Below are 19,578 nucleotides of genomic sequence, written 5' to 3' on the forward strand. Positions count from 1 at the left end.
TATCATCTATCTATCACCTATCTATCTATCTATCTATCTATCTATCTATCTATCTATCTATGTATTATCTGTCTATCTATCTATCATCTATGTACATATACATATATGTATATATATCTTAATTTTCATTTCTATAATTCTACAAAGATATTTTTATTAAAAACCTTTTTTAAAAATCATATCTAGAACATAGTATTTTGTGTGGGGGGGCTTGTGTGTGTGTGTGTCCATGTGCACATATGGGCTCATGCTTCTGGAGGTCAGAGGCTAATACTTGAAGTCTTTCTTGATCTCTCTCCACTCTATTTTATTGAGGCAGAGCCTCTTGCTGAACCTGAAGCCCACTGATGAAGCTATTCTAGCTGGCCAGCTTGCCCTGTGCCTCCCTGTCTCTTCTTCCCAAGCACTGGGATTCCAGGGTGCTGAGGAGCCACTGGTCCTCACATGTGGGCAGCAAGTACAGCTTAGAAAGAAAATATCAACAACTATTGTTCAATCTGCCTTCCAGAGAAATTTCAGCCCAGAATGAGCAACTGTGTTTGTGCCCAGCGGAGACATCAACCTCTAGAGAAGCAATGCTATGAGCTCCTGATGACCATCAAAGAAGTGGTGCTTGGTAAAGGGCTGAGGGCGAGGGGAATGATGTCCACAAAGGCACCTGCAGAATGGCCTAAGGATCAGCAGAGTCTTCAGGCTGTGGGATCACCCAATTTTCCTCCGCCCTGCTCTCTGCTCACAGCCCTTGGTGGCACCTGCAGTGTCCCCTCTCCTGCTGGGACTGGCTGATATCTTCACATACCATGTCTGCAGTCCCTGAACAAAATGTCCTGGAACTTTTGAGGTCAGGCTGAAGGGCTAAACAGCTCAAAACTCCCAGGCTGATTCTTTTTTTTTTTTTTTAAGTATTTATTTTAATTTTATGCACGGTGTTTTGCCTGCATGAATGTAAGTGCACCCAAGTTGTGCCAGGCCTGTGGAGGCCAGAAGAAGGTGTCGGATCTCCTGGAAGTAAGAGTTATGGACAGTTGTTAGCCTCCATGTGGGTGTGGGGAACTGAACACAGGTCCTCTGCAAGAACAGCCAGAGTTCTCAACTGCTGAGCCAGTTCCCCAATCCCCAAGGTAGGTTCTTATTTTAATCAGAGCAAAGAATGACCTGTAGCAGTCATGATTAGTTCAAGGTTGAGACAGAACTCAGCACACACACTGGGCAAAGAAATTGCCTCAGGTGCTCTCATCCTTCAGAGCCAGGCTGGCCATTTCTGTCTGGGCCTCCTATAGGCTGAGCCTCCCAGCTCTGCAGGGACCTGGACTCTTCCTTCTCTCATCAGCTTTGGAATGAATTTGTTTCCTCTCCTCACTGTGGAGCCTCTGGTTACTGAATGTGTTCACTTTGTTCCTTCCTTAGCCCCAAGGATCACCCCGAAGCACATCCTTGGCCTGGCATATGCTCCTCTCCAATGTTATCTTTCCTGTGGCCACAAAGTTCAGTGCTTTTCTGTCTGGAAGGCAGGACTAGGATGTGACGCAGAGTCAGATTTGAATTCCTACTCTATTCTGGAGCCTAGTGGAAATTACATATCATCTGTTTTCCTATCTATAAAGTAGAGATAATAAAATACACCCTACTCTGAAGAGTTGGGAGGATTAAGCTAATTAACTTGCACCTTACAATACTTACAATAATGAGTGCACAATGAACCAATAAACTTCCTATAATCACTAATTCAGTATATCTATATACAATTCTTTATGGAGTTACAGAGTCTTCTTGGGAGAATGCCACAAAGAGTGACCGAATCCCTGGCAGGTGTCAGGCATTAACCCTCTATAAATATTTGACACTTTGCTGGTTCCATGATGTGGGTATCATTCTTACAAATGCAGGATAAAGAAGCCAAAACCCAAGAACTTAACAAATGACAGTGTGGGGCATGAGGAAGTCAGGCCTGTTTGTCTCCTAAACCCTTTCCCAGGTCGCCTGTGACAGGAGACCCCAGAGTACCACCATGCAAAAGAAGGATGACACCTTTGACATTATTTCCATCTTACTAGAGAAAGAGACATCCAGTGTCCTATTCTCAGGCCTCCATCACTGCTTTACTTTTAGCAGCATCTTCTCCCTGGTGTCTGTCACTGGGTGATGGTTTGCCTCTCTGCATCTATTCATGGACATTGAACCTCTGATGTGGAAGGATTGGGAGATGAGGATTTTGATGGGTGATTAGATCAAAAAGATGGGGTCTTTATTATTATGACTAGTGCCCTTGTAAAAGAGGCCCTAGAGACCCCCGACCTGACCCCCTACTTTGTGTCATCTAGGAACTCAGAAGCTAGGCCCAGCCATATGCTGAGTCTGCTGTACTTTCCACTTGGGCTCCTCAGTCTTGGGAACTGTGAGGATAGTTTGAGTTTAAGCCATCTAGTTCAGTGTTTGTGTTATAGCCACCCAGATGGGCTAAAAAGCTTCCCTGGGTCAGAGGCTAAGTGAATGACCTGACCCGTGTTTTTGGTGAGGAGTTAGAAGAGACACAGACATCCCAGATTTAGAATACTGAGCCAGAAGCCTGTAAGGTGTTTGTCATCAAATACAAAACAGGTCTACCTAGAAGGCCAGAGAAACTACCCAGATACCTGCTCTCTATATTCTAGGATTCTTTATATTTCCATTTCATTAAAATATGTCCATAATGTTATGCTGATAATATGGCTATGGCTAAACTTACCACAGAGTAAAACTCAAAACCCAGTCATTACAAAGATCATTTATATTCTAGTGATTTTCACTCAAACTCACTTCTGACCAGGAGTATCTTAGCAAATACTCCCCTACAGAGATTCAATGGGAGTTTTTGCATTGATTCTGTCATGAAAAGCATTTGCTTACTTCGATGGTGTAATGCCAATGTCAGAAACCAACATAAATGGATGCAATCTGCCAGTGCTATTTCCATTTTCTTCCTATATAATCATAAAGGAAACTTCTGATTTCATACCCTGTGATGGTTCTCCTGATATAGACCATAATAGAGAAATCAAGAAAAAAACAGACTTTAATATCTCTCTCTCTCTCTCTCTCTCTCTCTCTCTCTCTCTCTCTCTCTCTCTGCCCCTAGCAAAATTCTCTGGACAGGGTTGTGTTTAGAATGTTGGCATCCTGTGGTTTCTGCCCTGTTGGTAGCAGAAACGTCTAGTTTTGTCTCAAGAAGGGACTTTTAAGGAACTTTTTTACATATTTTCCAAAATCAGCAACTTTTTGTATTAGCCAGTCAAACTAAAGATGCTGTAATTCACTACCAAAGGTATAGAATTCCCTTCAGGGTCCAGACTTTGAGTCTTGAATCCTCTAGACCAGGCTGCAGCCTAAATACAACCCACTTCCTGAACATTCTGCTGTCTTGCCTCAGGTTTCCTGCTACAGTTTGCTTAAGCACTGCAGTCACAAATCCACATGAAGCAGCACAGACTCCTCCTCAGTCTGTCTCTTCTGCTCTCAGGACTCAGCCCCTTCCTCCCCAACCTCCTGGGTTGTGCTCATTGCCTTCTGATTATTGCTGGTGGGTATGATGCTTAGTCTTCACAGTGAGTAGGAAGTAAAGCCAGTAACCTTAGCAAACATCATGCCAAGATTATTGACTGATTTCAAGGCTTGTGTATCTACTTAAAATTGTACCTGTTTCTGAGCTGAAGCAAACTAAGCTGTCATTGACCTGTTCTTCACCAGTCCCAACTCCTCCCAAGACCCTCCCTACTTCCTTCTTCCTCAGACACAATTACATTAAGGAAATCAGCTGGAACTAGAAAACAGATCATTTGAAAACTGTGGTTCATCCATTGTTAGTCTATGTCATTGGTAATTACTAGATTATGGTGATTACTAGATTATATGATGTCATATATAGAAAGTAATACTACAAAACATGGCATATAATAGCTACTCCAAGAATCCTGGCTACTGCTATTCTGCTATTATTATGAGGTATCACATAAATCTGGCTTACGCTGGGGTCAAAGTTTAATATGATGAATCAGAACTGTAATCCCTCACAGAGTGGCCTGGCTCCCTTTAGGGATGCTGAGATGTGGTACTCAATGGGAAATTTGGGAGACTGTGCAGAAAAAGCACTGTAATCATATATTAGCATTATTATTAGGCTGTTCACCAAAATATATTTCTTTCATTTTAGCAGTGCAATCAATGGAAGAAAAGAGAGTCACTGCAAGTGCCTTGAGTTGTGGACTGGTTTCAGCAAACATTCGTTTGCTGGTGCTTATGAGCACTCTCATCCACCCAGAATCTATATGCCCATTTCTTACATTAAATAAGGAAATACTCTGCATAGCAATAGCTCACAGATTCTCATACCAAGAAGAAAGTGACAGAGAGTGGGGTGCCCTGTCTCATGGATGACAAGAAGCCTGAGAACCTGTGCCTTAGGAAGGCTTGACCTCAACAGCTTTCAGTGACAGTTGCTTTTACAATTTTCCAAGTCTAGAACTGTGATAGTCTTTGGATTCAGTGAAGTCCTCCCAGGGCAAAGCAGAATTCACTGAGGCACCCTTTCAAATGCACCCAGTGTTCTGATCTAGTCTGCAAAGGTCTCTGTTACCTTTGACATGCCAGAATGAGGGGCAAGGAAGTAAGAGGCAAGGAATGGCCCTGTCATCTGTCATCACTGGGTACAAGGTCTTTCCTTTAGAATCTTGGGGCCAGCAGGGACACTTCAGAACCAGTGGAAGGAAGGTGTCAATATCTCCCTACACAAAATTCTATGGTGCAAACAAAAGGCCTAAAATCTAACTGGTGGTGAGTACAACAGAATTAATTTATATTTATAAATGAAATCAAGGACCCACTGGCAGAAAATCATGGGTAGTCAGATAGTCACAGGAAGCAACATTCATGTTTCTAACCATCTTAGGAATTTCCCTCAGTTTTAGACAAATGGTTCAGTGGGACCTAGACTGGAACCACTTGTAATGAATCTTCTCAGCAAACTTTCCTCTAACTCTTATGGTATCCTGTCCATCTGAGTGCAACACTGCCTTTCACACATGAGTTTTGGTACTTTGGCATCTTGGTCCTCTCCTCCCCCTCACCTACATTGCATCATATGGAAAACACAGCCAAGGTTTAAGTATCCTTTTTCATTCGTTTTTTCCTTATTTTAAACATGCTTCCATGCCAAACCCAAGGACAAGTTTTGTGTGTGTGAGAAAATTTTAATCTGACACATTTCACACTGTATTGAGTTTTCAAACTTGGAAAAATTCCTCATTGAGTCCTCTGGGCTCTGCATTACTCCTTTGAAATTTGTGAAGGCATATATATGTCTTTTCTGTTCTCCAAATTGCTGTAATTGCATTTTATGCTATGTTTGAAGAATGCTGTCTTAGGGAAATTCTGTCAAAGGACAATTTTGTACCTAATAGAAGTGTCCTGTATTCAGAACTGTGCTTACTGTGGACAAACTGAGGCCATTTGGGAATGTCTCCTGTGTAACAATTACAGGTATTCTTTCTCTGATGTTACAGCTAGGATTCACAAGAGAATGTTCATACTCAGTGAGTGTTTTACACATGTGGCTTCTTTCCTTTTACTGGATACATCTCAGCTTGGGGAGAAATGTGAGGAAGGATCCAGGAGGAGGACTCTGAAGACCAAGTGATCTTTCACTCTCTTGTGTTGCTCCTTCTAACAGTAAGATCTTGCCTAGCCCTGTACTTGCTAAGGAGCAGCATATATGAAGCAGGTTTTGTGGGCCTTTCTGGCACACACCAATATAATTTTTCTTAACTAGCTATATCAATTGGGCTTAAGTATTTCATTTTAAAGTCCTTGATAGTTGATCAACAGCAAGTATGTGATGTAGTTCCCCTAAAGAAAAAGGTACAATATGAATGTCCTGTAAGAACCTGGCAAGAATCAACAGCATGAATGCAGATTTGAGCCAAAGCGACTAGAAAGGTAGCAAGTGGTGAAGTTTATGAGTCAGATCTGCTGGATTTAAATGATGACATCATGCTATAAATACAATCAACGACTTTACATCAATACATTTGAAAATATACATACAAAGGCAAATTCCTTGAAAGACTCAACAACTGAAATACTGACTGCTCTAACAAAGGACCTGGATTCACTTCCCAGCACCCACATGGTGGCTAACAACCATCTGTAACTCCAGTTCCAGGGAATGTCCTGTACCCTCTTTTGGCCTCCATGGACATTGCAAAGCACAGGTGTACTTAAATACATTCAGGCAAAACATTCATACACATAAAATAAAATTTAATATATTTAAAGAAGGAATTGATGGAAATGAACTTCCTCTTTAGAAGCTGTTGACGAAGAGTCCCATAGTCCTTCAAACAATACTGGCCATTGCCCCTTGGCATCACTCCTGGACCACACTGGTTGGCATCTTTGGGAGAACACTCGCCTGTGTCTGAAGGATCCCAGTGTGCACACCCTCCTTTCTGCACACTTCTTGCTTTCATTTCCATACTAACCCACACCTCACTCTTCCCTGGGAACATCATGTAGCCTTTTCCCTGCATAAGAGAGAATTTTCCTCATTCTCTTCTACCTAGAGGGGAAAACGAAAATGCAGCTACAAGCTAATCAAGACTTTGCTCACCACACTTGCATTGAAATTGGCTTGTCTTACCCCTTCTGTTCCCTTTCCCATTTGTTGATGGTTGGTACCTGAACTCACCCCACCCCTTCTAGTCCCAGTTTCTGGCCAGAGCACTCAGACTTTGGGCCCTCTTGTAGTATCTCCCTTCTACCTGCTCATCCTGGGAGTCTTTCAGAAACCTGTCCGATTTCCTATGGATAAGTTGTTTTTACTTAAACTGTAACTTTATTTTATACATTTTTCTCCTAAGTAATGTGTTTACCTCCTACACAAGTGCTTTGCACAATACCATAATGCAAAGCAAATATCTGCTGCATTGTGGTCCATAGACACTTTGTGAGCTAGAATTTTGTGTGAACATTTTTTACATTGATATACCTGAGATGATATCAGAGGATATCATCTGTACCAGAGCCAGTCTTTAAAGATGGAACATTTGATTGATTGATTTTGGTGGTACTGGGAATTGAACTGGGGCTTTGTTAATGTGAAGCAAGTATCCCACTGTTTAGCTGCATCCCCAATGCATAGAGGTTCTTATTAAGACTGAGTAATCACTTACTATAAAGAGGAATGAATTTTTAAATTATTTTACTACATAAAATAGTTGTTCTCTAAACAAGGAGAAATCAAGTTGGTGCTGACTTCAGGGCCTTATCTCCACTGGCTGACATTCACAGAACTAGAAGGTGCTGTGAATGCTACTGGAAGAAAACAAAAATCATCAGCCTTATCTAGCCGTGAATCTTGTGAACTACAATAACAACTGGCCAGGCAAGATATGTCTATCAGTGAAATAGTGGCACAAATATTATGGGAGTAACCAATCACTCTTTAGTTGGATTTAAGGTCTGCTTCTTAGGATGGAGCCTATACCTGACATTGATATCAGGCTTAGGAACCTAAGGCTAAATAGGTCACAGGACATAGGGGAGAACTTAATACTAGTTTTCTACTAAACAGTTATTGTATTAAACAAACTCCTAATGACATTGTTATAGCCATAGATTAATACATCTCACAACTCTCATTGGAAAAATTTCCTTATGCAGCGGATGGTGATTAATATAGAAACCCACAAATGGCCAATGTGCAGAGAACAAGAGGCTGAAGAATGTTTATCCCTGAATAGGACTCCTATATCAAACTTCAGCTTCCCAAGATTCAGGGATTATTGTGGAAGAGGAGGTAGGATGATTTTTAGAGACAGAAGTGGTGAATGACCATAAGGAAGCCAAGTTTTCTGTATATCTGGTCAGTTACTTATATGAACTTATAGTAATTATAATAGCATGCATGAGTCTCATGTAAGATCAAACTAGAAAATAATCCCAGCATAGACATAGGGAAGTGAGCAAGGAACCCCAACCCAATCTAAGAAACTTTTGATATCAAATGTCAACTGATGGCAACTGGTGCCTGCTTGGAGGGGGAAAAACAGTCTCTTACAAGGATGGGACTCTTGGTAGGTTAACTCTTTCAAGGTTTAGCAGGCTCCAGTAAAATATATGACGGCAGGAGAAAAAGAAGCCTGCTTCATAGCATTTAATTCAGGCCCAAGATCTGGAAAGTGAGTTGGAAAGCAGGATGTTGAGGTAAATAAACAACTCACACCAAAGAGCCTTTGTCTTGGGAAGTTGCAGGTGTCAGGGCTACTAGGGTACCACATTGCCCTGGGATGGGAGTCTACACTATACCCCGTATACTCCAAGTGATCACATGACATGGCATGTTGGCCAGACAAACTTAGGAGTCCATGTACTTAAGCTTTATTGACTTTCCTATTATCTGTGAAGAGGCTACTTCATTTTTTTGGGGTTTCCATTTTTTAACCTTTCAGATGAACACACACGAATACTCCTGTGATCTGTAGACTAAGTCACTTAACCATTAAGATTCTTTCGAAACCAAAACAATGGTTTGTTCTATCACCTACCAACACTGCAGTGAAACAGCGTTATGGAGTAACTACTGCACAAAGGACAAAGAAGCGTGGTACTCTGTAACACGGTCTCCATCTGGTGCAAATGAAACTTCTTTGATGAGTGGTGACTCAGATATTTGTCTGTCTATATAAGGACACATGTTTGGACATAGTAAGAAATTAATTTGTCTAGGGATGTGACAGTTTCAGGGTTTTTTTAGGATCTATGAGTTCTCCAGCCATGTGTATTTGGCTATGTTTATAGTACCGCACACGAGTTTCCTCCCATTGAGTCCAATTAGGTAGCTGTTTATTGCTCCCAAGATCAAAGTGCCACTACTGCACCAATGTCATATTCCATGTCAGTCACTGATGTGGTTATTTGGTCTTGAAGCGGATGTTGGACCATCGATTAATGTTCTCCCTTAGCTCCTTCCATAGTGCTCTCCAGAGCTATGAGAGTGAGCTTTCAGAAGAAGTGGCTACCAGGTCAGTTCCAGCTCTATTGCTCCAAATCCTATGTCTGAAGTATGCTCTGTCTTCAGCAATAGGGTCTGGTCTTACCTTCAAGTTCTTGGAGGTGATCAAGGGCTGTGGCAATAACTTCTGTAATTTAGGAGTCTTTTGGACCACCCTGGACAACAACTCAAAGGACGGTTTCTCCTGTCTAGAACTGTTTCTTGTTATGTAGCCTTTAGCTATAGATATGGACCACAACTGATCACACACAGACATTATCTGTGAATTGCCCAAGCTTAAGTGGCACATCTACAATGCAACCTCTAAACCTAAGGTTCATAGAACATAAAACAAGGGGTAAAGGGGATACTAATGAATATCTCAAGTCTCATTAACGAAGCTCCCTCATGCAAGAGAGGGCCAGGAACACAAAAGATCACAAATGGCCAAAGCGTAGAGATTAGGAGTCTACAGAATGCTGGTCCTTGGACAGGACTCCTATATTAAACTTCACTCATCTAAGACTTGGGGACCATTGCAGAAGATGGGGAAGAAAGATGTAAGAGCCTGGGAGGAGATGCATGGCCATAAGGAAATAGAGTCCTACAAGCTCCTAGGACCCTGTTCATTTGAACCTACAGCAATGGTGTCAGCATGTACAAGACCCATGAAAACTCAAGCAGACAAAAACCCAGCATAGAACTGGAGAAATGGACAGCAGACCTCAATCATAGCTGAAGAAATATTGGTAACTGATTACTGCTGGGTGAGGAAGAGCTGATCTTCCTTAAAACAAGGGGTTCTAGATAGGCTGACTAGACCTCAGTAGATGAACTTGCACTGAGGAATGTCTGGGGACACTAACTTGACACAATAGGCCTTAACATAAATCATAGAATATATGAATTCCAGTGGGGGGGGGTGGAAGGGTGACAGTGGAGAAGGGAGTATAAAAATGATTAAAATTGATCGAGATACTCTGTATGAAATACACAAAAATTCAATTAAAAAAAACCTTAAAAATAAAAAAAAGAAGAAAGAAGCACTCACAGCCTTTGGGAAATCCACATTTCCTAGCATTAAGATGAAAGGCTTTTGACCTACCCACTGGACTCCTTTCTGATTAAGTCCTTGCCAAAGTGCAAAACGCCCATGAGGAGCAAGCGAGTTTTTCTTTGCTGTTTATGTTTACTCAACCTCAGGTCTCTGGAATGCAAGTCAGGCATACCTAGTGATCCCATCCAAAGCTACAAATGTGCATTCGCTGAAGCAACCTGGATCTTCTAAGCAAACAGCCAGGCTCCTTGCAGAGGAGCCCACAGCATCCTTTCAATACTCTAAAGTGCTGGCTGCTTTTCTAAACCAGGAGAGAAAGGCACACACCACAGAGACCTTTATTTCTCCTTAGATATACGGCGTATTTTATGACCACTCATAAACAGCATAAACAGTAGAAATGTTTTTAACCTTTCTCTTGTTTGTCACAGAGGGAACTTAGATGCTGGAGTTTCAGGCTTTATTGTTTCTTTTGTTTACATCAATTTAACACTGAAATAAACATGAGCTTTTCCTTCATTAAACAGAACTCATTTTCTAATTATTGTGATTTATGGAACTAACCGATAATATCATCAACAGGACAAGTCACTGTAGGTTTTCATGGGGATGGACCAGCCATCTTCCCCATGGCTTCCCACCCCCTCATTTTCCTGCAGTTTAAGGTGCAAACAGTGGCAAACTGAAAGAGTAAATCTGGGCAGACAAGCCCAGTCTCTTCAGTGACTGTGTGAACAATCTAGAAAAAGCATAGGGTTTGAAATAAATGAAAGCCGGCCAAAGAAGGGAAAGATGACCCACAGTCGACCCCTCACTTCAGTGCTTTCCATAAAAAGAATGTTCCTGAAAAGGATGGAGAAATAGAGGCTTGGGCTGTGAACACCTAACTGTAAGACCATGGGCATTTAGTTCAGCTAACTGCCCTGTCAAGCACCCTCACCTACCTCCAAACCTGATCTAGAAAGCTCAGAAAAATGAGCGAACAGTGAGCCCAATGCCATGCATGGGCTGTTTTTTAGCTAAACTTATTTTAGTGACCATCTTCCAAAGAAATACAGTCAAAGCTATGTCACTAAACTATGAAATTTAAATTTTAATAGAAGTCATCAGGAAGGACAGAGACACAGAACTCTGCATGTAGGCACATTTACAAGCCTCCGGGAGCATCATACTCTCACAGAAAAGCAGCACAGACTGGTTGTCCCACCTGTGCTCCTGTCTCCCATGTCTGCACTCTAAATGCAATGGCCCACTGGACAGAAATTACCTAGCACTCCTAGATTCCTAAACTCTGCGGGCTTTTTACCAGGAACTGCTCAGGCTCTGCATATATGTAAATGGAAGAACTGAAGTCAGGCCACCACTTTCACTCTTCCATTTTCGCACCATCTCATGAAATGTAAGGTGTTGCTGCCTGCAGAAATGTCCTAGGCAAATACAAAAGCCTGGAAAGGGGTGACACTAGTAAGGCAAGCTTTGTTTAGTTTGCCATCTTTCATAGAGATGCCTTTCAGACTTACAGGTTTAACAAGGGCTCATTTTCATTAAACAGACTATTCTGAATGGCATATATCATTGTATACTCAGTTAAGTGGATTCATTTTAAACTTCGTTTTGCTGGACTGTCTTTGAAAGTTTGATTGCCATTTTTTTACATTAAATTTTATGTTAACACGCAAAGTGATGGGTTTTGTCATGGCGCTGTCATACATACTTGTCATACTTGCTTGTATTCACCCTCCCCCCGATGCCCTCCTAAATACCCATCATCCCCCTATTTCTGCTCCCCTTTCTCTGCCAAACAGTCCTCCCATATGCTTTATTGTCACATGTACTCCTCCTCTTCTCTTCCGTTATGATTTTGAAGATCTTTTCCTTCTTTCTCATGGTCCCTTTTCTACTTTAATCTCTCTCTCTCTCTCTCTCTCTCTCTCTCACACACACACACACACACACACACATGCGTACACAGACACACAATTACAGAATCTTCATATGAGAAAAAAACTTGTGTCATTTATCTGTCAGGTTTATTTCACTTAATACAACAATCTCATATTCTATGCATTTCCTGAAAATGCCATGATTTCACTTTTCTTTAGAGCTGAAATAAATTTCACTGTTTCGTTTTTTCTTTATGCATCTATCTGACTGACATATATGCTGGTTCTACTTGTTAACTATTGTGAATAGTGCAGCAATAAACATGGTCTGTGGTATGCTGACTTTGAGTTCTTCATATATGTCCAGGAGTGATATAGCTGGGTCATTCGGTAGTGCTATTTTTAGTTTTTTGAAGGATTTCTAAACTGATTTCCATAGTGGTTGCACTCACCATCAGGATATGAATGTTCCTCTTTCCCCATCCACCTGAGCACTTGTCATGCGTTTTCTTGAGGATAGCTGTTCTAATTTGGGGGGAATGGGATCTCAAAGTCACCTTAATTTACACTTCCCTCATGGTTAAGGATATTGAAAAGTTGTTCAAATATTTAATGACCATATGTATTTTATTTATTAGCCCATAGTCTGATTGGGTAACTTGGGTTTGGGGGTGTTTAGTTTTTGGAATTCTTATATATCCTAGTACATAGTATAGATATTAACTCCCTGTTTGTTAATAAAGACTATTCCTCATTCTGAGAGACAGCTCTCTTTACTCTGGTGATGACAATCACTAATGCTTTGAAGCTTTTAATACATTTCAGTATTTAATATTTGGGAAGAAAATCCAGTTTTCAGGCACAGTGCTTAATCTTCTTATAAGTATGTAACAAAGGTTTTAGGACAACTGCCTTAGCTCTAGCATCCCCAAGAGACTAGCCTCAGCCAGCATCCCAATACACCAGTTTAAGAGATGAGTCAGGGTAAGAAACAAAGAAATATTTAATCAACACATTGGGAAAAGGAAAAGATAAAGGGATTCAGTGACCCCATATATGTCTTCTGAGTGTTGACAAGGCATAAGGGGATTGCGTGAATGTCTAATGAAGCAATTCTGGTCGAAATGTGGTCTGGTTCCTCTGTGTCCTCAGTTCTGGTTCCTTAAAGTGGTCCTAAGACTCTGTTACTGCTTGAGAGGTGCATTGGTTCCTAGGAGGTGATTACTTCTGCTGCAAGGTACAGCCCTGCCCTCTTGGATAACTGCCCTCACCTGCAGGGGGTGGATCCCATCCTGTTTGGTTCTGCTGTTCCTGCAGGTTTAGGACAATGACTTATCTCTGTGCCTTCAATTTTGATTAAGGTTAGATAGACATTCTTTGAGTGATTAGCTTACCTATGCAGAGTGAAGCAACCCTTTGACCATAAAGAAAAAGAGGTAGACACAAAATGAAGACAGAGATGTCAAGCGTTCATCCTGCTTTGAGCTATCTAGTAGGCCCAAGCGAGGGGTCAGTGATTTTTAGTAAAAAGCAGTTTCTAGGATCCTGTTGTAAATACACTTGTCACTGTCAAATAATGAGTCCCGAACTTTGGGGAAATTTGGTCATATCGCTGCTGTGTGTACACATGGAAACAGGCTCCCTTCTCTCTCCTGACCTAATACCATATCAAACTTCCACAACTACCCCGGTCTCTCCTAGGTATTCCAATCAACTCTTCTATATCTCTTGCTGGGTTAAAGAAGTGGGAAAATTAAACCATAATCTGGATGAATCTGGAAAGAATCAGATGATCCACTGGGGCTACAGGGTTAAATGACAGGGTGACTACAGAGAGAATTGAAATCCCCATCTGTAGATTTCTACACAGTACATGCCTGGTGAGGCCATCACAGACCTGCAGAGTAACATAATACTGTCCCCAGACCACACAAACCTCCAGACCTTCCAGAGGATCAAGAACTCTCAGGTCCACAGAGGCTCTTTCACAATCCGGGGGACACAGGGTTGTAATTTGGCTATTTTCACTGGGAATCAACTCAAAATAATGGTGACAAACTCATGATGAGTTTGTTTTAGATGTAAAATTGAAGTGATGCTTAGTACAATTATTTGTGACTGCAAAACTAAGGAGCAATCCTTATGTTCAAAACTCAGGGATAGACTGAGGTATAACGGCTACACAGCCGACCACATAGCAGCCTATGAAAGGTACATTTTAGAAGAACATTCTATACATAGGAAAACAGCATAAGTAATAAGTAATGCTTTTATGCTATGAAGTAGCATGAACAAATTTATTTTTAAATATGCGCATACATGCACAGAAAGAATACTGTAAAAACAGCAGTATTTATTTTGGGGAGCTAGAATTTCATTTTTAAAAACACATTATTTCCTTTATTCTTTATTTCACCCCCCATACAAATAATCACCAAAACACTCATGTATTACACCAGTGACAGAAAAATCAATTCAGTGTGTCTAAAAATAAGGATGCTTCTCACCAGAGTGTCCATTTGAAAGCTTAAAAGAAGATAAAATTGCTTTCTGATTCAAGGAGCAGCTTAGCTGGAAGTTGGATAAAAGGGTAGAAGGATCCTAGGAAAATTGTGACAAGTGCCCATGAAGGACAATCTCTGTTTCTGTCTCTGTCTCTCATCTACCCATCTACATACCAATCATCAGTCTATCATCTATCTATATCTATCTACCTGTCTATCTATCTACCTAACTACCTATCAATCAACCATTTATCTACCTACCTATTTATCTATCATTTATCAATCTACCTGCCTACCTAGCAATCATTTATCTATCAGTTATCTTTATCTATCACCTATCTATCTACTATCTATTTATCCATCTATCACCTATCAATAAATTATTTATCTCTATCTCTATCATCTGTCTGTCTGTCTTTATTAGTCCCCTGTTTGTTTTCTTTCACCTAAATCCTACAATTTTAGAGTTAACACCAATGTATTGAAATGATACTTTAGAGGAAAGCTAATTTAGTCTTAAAGATGCTATATTTCAAGATTCAAAAGCTACAATGCAATGTCTTTATGATTACCAAGCTAGGAGCAAATTCTCATACAAGGAAGTTTACTATTGCTTCTTTTTGTTCAGACTTTCCATATGCTGATGGTAACCTAACTTTCTACTATCTAAACCAGGATCTGAGAGTAAAAGACTTGGCTACAAAATGTCTGTAATAAATCATATTTTAATTCTATGGCAATATAAATAAAATAATATGGTCAGCTATGACACTACAATTGTCTATGCATTTGGACATCAAACACTGGCCCATGGGTCACGTCTAGTCCTCCACCTACGTTGCTTCAGCTTGTGGTTTATATATTTTACATGGTTGGAAAAAATCCAAATAAAACTATTTCAAGAGATAGTAAAACAATATGAAAAATATTTCAAGAGATATTAAAATAATATGAAATTGTAATTTTGGTGTCCAGACAAAAAACTTAGTAGAACTCAACCTTGCTTGCTCTTTGCATCTTGTCTTGGCTATTTTCACTGGGGGACAACTCAAAGTAACTGTGACAGAATTAATGGCTTGTAAAGCCTAAATACGAACTTACCCTTTACACTTCATCCTTTTCAAGATGGTAATAGTCTCTATTTTCCACCATCAGTCTCTAGATGGCAGAAAAGATCCTAAACTAGAAAAGAGAGAAACTCCAACCTCTCAAACTACTGCCCTACGGAGGATATTTACATTTCCAATTAAGTCATCCCCAAAAGCTAGCCCTTTCAACAGTACAAAATATTTTTATATATGTTCAATAAACCAAAAAATTAAACGTCTAAAGAAACTAAAGGATTCATTTAGTCCAGAACTAATGTCTGCACTAAAATTTAGCATTTATTCATTCCCGCCTAAAATAAATATTATGCAATATGCCAATATGCACCATTAAAGGGACTCCTAAGTTTTAATATGTCTACATAGCATGTTTCTCTTATAAAACTGAATTACAGTTCTTAGGTTTCCAAGCTAATATGACCTGTTGAGCCAATTAGATTTGTCATTACCTCTGTGTGTGTGTGTGTGTGTGTGTGTGTGTGTGTGTGTGTGTGTGGTACCAACTCTGTTTTAACTGAATGTAAGTGGTTTTAGAATTTGGCACACTAAAGTTTGTTAGTACTGTGGAGATACAAACTCAAAGTAGCATTTTCTTTATATACACAGTTGGCATGCACATTCTGTGTTCATGTTTACCATTATAGGAAAACTCCATTAGAGTCTCTTGAGAGGCTGCAAACCTATATATGACTGAGATGTTAATACCATGAATGATCCTTTTCATTTCTCAATGAGACCAAAACACCGAACCACTTCCCAGGGGTGCAGGAAAGACAGAAATTCTGGCACACTCTTCACACAATTACTATCTTCCCTCTTTTCTGTTCCTTAATCTTTTCTGTAACTTGAATTGCTGGCTTTTCCATAGACAAAGAAATGTGCAAACAGGACAGTGGGTAATCTCATTCTGATCACACAAATCATACTGTCTTCTCTATGTCTCTTTTCTTATAGTCTGTTACATTTGTTGTGAGACCCTTTAAAAGCTGCTGACATCACATGTCATTCTTAAATCATTCGCCACATAGTTCCTAGGATAATTACAGTCCTCTGTGTACAAATAAATCATCACTAAAACTAAGAAATTAGCAATACTTCCATAATGTTCAACAATTCTACATGTCTTTCACCTAGCCCCAAATATCTTTTAAGGACTTGCTGTTGATTTTTTTTTTTTTTTTTTTTTTTTTTTTTTTTTTTTTTTTTGAGACAAGGTTTCCCTGTAGCTGCAGCTGGCCTGGATTCGCTAATGGAGACCAGGCTGGCCTTGAACTCACAGAGATCTGCCTGCATCTGCCTCTCGAGTGCTGGGATTAAAGGTGTGCGCCACCACACCTGGCTGGACTTGCTGTTGATTTAACATCTGTCTGATGAGCGTTGATTATTCTTCAAAACTGACAGTGTTCTAGCCACATTGTCTCCATATCCTCTTTTTATTGCTATTATTAAGCAGATTTTTGAGGTGAGAATGTGTGTTATCACATTCTGGATTCTTCTATGGAATCACATTCTGGATTCTTCTATTTTCACGTGGAAGCATTTGAATAATTTCTGTACTTTTCATTGTTTGTACTTTGGAAGTAGGTCTAATTGGACACTGGGACATTGTAGGTCTCAAATGCTGCAGGGCACTGAGGTGTGAACCAACAAGCTTCCCAGGTGTTGGGCTGTGAAAACTGGTCCCTAGATGGTGTGGAACACTTTGTAAATTGTGGCTCCCTTTACATCAGTGAGGAGGCACTATCTTCAACATCTTCATCTCCAGAGCCACTTAATGAAAGATTTCAGGCTGTGGGCCAGTGTCAAACACTGACTAGGGATGGTTAGAGAGTAATTTTCTAATATTCTCTTTCCTTTCCTTTTCATTAGCTGCTGTTATCTTATAGGGAGGATTTTCCTTTTGCATTGAGAATGGCCTAAAATTTCTCCCCAAAGTCAAAGTTAAGTGCTGAATTCTTTACCTTTAATTCCTACTTTCACAGTACACAGTTGATATAATAATCACCTTCAATTCAGGAAAACAATTCTCTCTCTCTCTCTCTCTCTCTCTCTCTCTCTCTCTCTCTCACACACACACACATATATATATATTGGATTTCAGTATCTTTAGTTTTAGACATTTTTTAGTTTGTTACTATTTTTGGTGCTCAATTTGTCCTCATATATTTGGCCTGTGAGAGCTCTGTCTAGCTGGATACAGCATTATTCTGTGCTTATCTGTTTCTACTAAGGCTCTGTGTCTCTCCTGTCTGCTCCAAACAGCAGTTTCTTCTGCTATCAGTCAGCAGCATCTACATCCCTGAATACCCTTTTTCCATCTAGACTGTGTTGTCCAATAAAATTAAAGTGCCAGGCTGCTTCCCCACCGTGCTTAATCATTGCTTAATGTATTGACTGACATCCATAAGAATGCTTGCAAATTCACAGAGTAAACCGAGAACATAAAGGGTTAAGGGAAGGGACACCGCCTCCTTCTAGCAATTTCTCTTACCTTGCATAGTAGTCATTGGGTGGAACTGCTTCTTGAAAGAACTGGAACTGGTATAAATAAAGTCCAACCAGGTGCCCGGCAGTGAATATCGCCAGCAGGACACAGAGGCAGCTGAACAGCAGCGGGTCGAATGTTCGGCACCAGGACCACCAGGTGCACAGACCCAGAAACACAAAGAAGTACACGGCTGAGGTCAGAGATGGCAGCATCATACCTGGGAAGAAGAGCACAATGTGACCAGGGGGCAGGACCAGAAGTTCACGTGCCACACTCAGTTAATGCAACACCTGGGGATTATGTGAATTCCTTTTGTGTCCTTTGGATACTAATCAAGTTTTAAAATATATTATTTAGAATTTGTCAGGGCTGGAGAGATGGTTCAGTGGCTAAGATCACTGGCTACTCTTGCAGAGAACCTGGGGGACCCACATGGTGGCTAACAACCAACCACCTGTAACTCCAGTTCCAGGGGATCTTATGCGCTCTTCTGACCTCCACAGGCATTGCATGACATGGGTGCACTTACATGCATGCAGGCAATACACTCATGTACATAAAATAAACATAATAAACTATTAAAAACTAATTTGTTAATATCATCAGGATTAGTAATGATCTACTTACTATAAAATGGCCATAAACTGAAATGATTATTGTTGTGAGAACAGCTGGAGACCAGGTGATGAAGAAATCCTACCAAAGGCTTTTGAGCTGAGCAAACATCTGCTTTTCACACAGTAGAACTGACATGTGTACTTCACCAGCCTCTCTTCCACTTGTCCTTCAAACACCATCTGTACACTCATTCCAACGCTCCTTTACACCAATTTCTACTGCCCCCTCCCCTTTAAGAGTTTTATTGATTAAATTTCTTCTTCGACAATTTCACACATGTACATAATGCACACTAGCCACTACACCTCCCACCTTCTCCCAGATCTCTACTGTCCTTGTCTGCCCCCGTTTCATCCCTACAAATTTCTTGTCACATTCATGTCTATTAAATTGTTTAAGATTTATTTTTAGTTTTCTATTTGTGTGTGTGTGTGTGTGTGTGTGTATCTTTTGTGTGTACACACGTCTGCAGGTAACCTCAAAGGCCAGTAGAGGATATTGGATTCCCTGGAACTGGAATTACAGGTGATTGTGAGCTGCCTGATGTGGGTGGTGGAAACAGAACGAGGGTCCTCTAGAAGAGCAGCAGGCACTCAACCCTCTCTCCAGTCCCTTAATTTTGTTTTGGACCTGCTGAGTTTAACCAAGGCCATACGTGTGACCATGGCTTTGGACTTCTTTTCCAGCTAAGAGTTATAATATTACATCCTGTGGCAACTTTAGTCTCATTTGAACTTTGTTCTACATGACAAGGCAACTCCTTTAGACATGTCTTAAAACAACTTCACCAGGCATTTTGAAAGGATTCCTTATTAAAATATTGGGCTTTATTTCTTGAGAAATTCTACTTTCCTTTCTTCTCTTTTTCCTTACTAAAAAGCAATCATTTCATCTTTGCAA

General features: G+C 40.4%; 1 protein-coding gene across 2 annotated transcripts in view; it reads right to left on the reverse strand.

Moving 5' to 3' along the window:
• Positions 1–19,578, reverse strand: part of Piezo2 (piezo type mechanosensitive ion channel component 2) — a 442,859-nt gene that overhangs the window by 143,540 nt on the left and 279,741 nt on the right. For both annotated transcript variants that reach the window (XM_008834681.3, XM_029564318.1), the window contains exon 7: positions 18,064–18,277. In XM_008834681.3, coding sequence (XP_008832903.1) covers positions 18,064–18,277 — 214 coding nt within the window. The remainder of the gene's footprint in view (positions 1–18,063; positions 18,278–19,578) is intronic.

The sequence above is a fragment of the Nannospalax galili genome, unplaced genomic scaffold (assembly GCF_000622305.1).
Source record: "Nannospalax galili isolate Female #2095 unplaced genomic scaffold, S.galili_v1.0 scaffold155, whole genome shotgun sequence".
Taxonomy (NCBI): Eukaryota; Metazoa; Chordata; class Mammalia; order Rodentia; family Spalacidae; genus Nannospalax; species Nannospalax galili.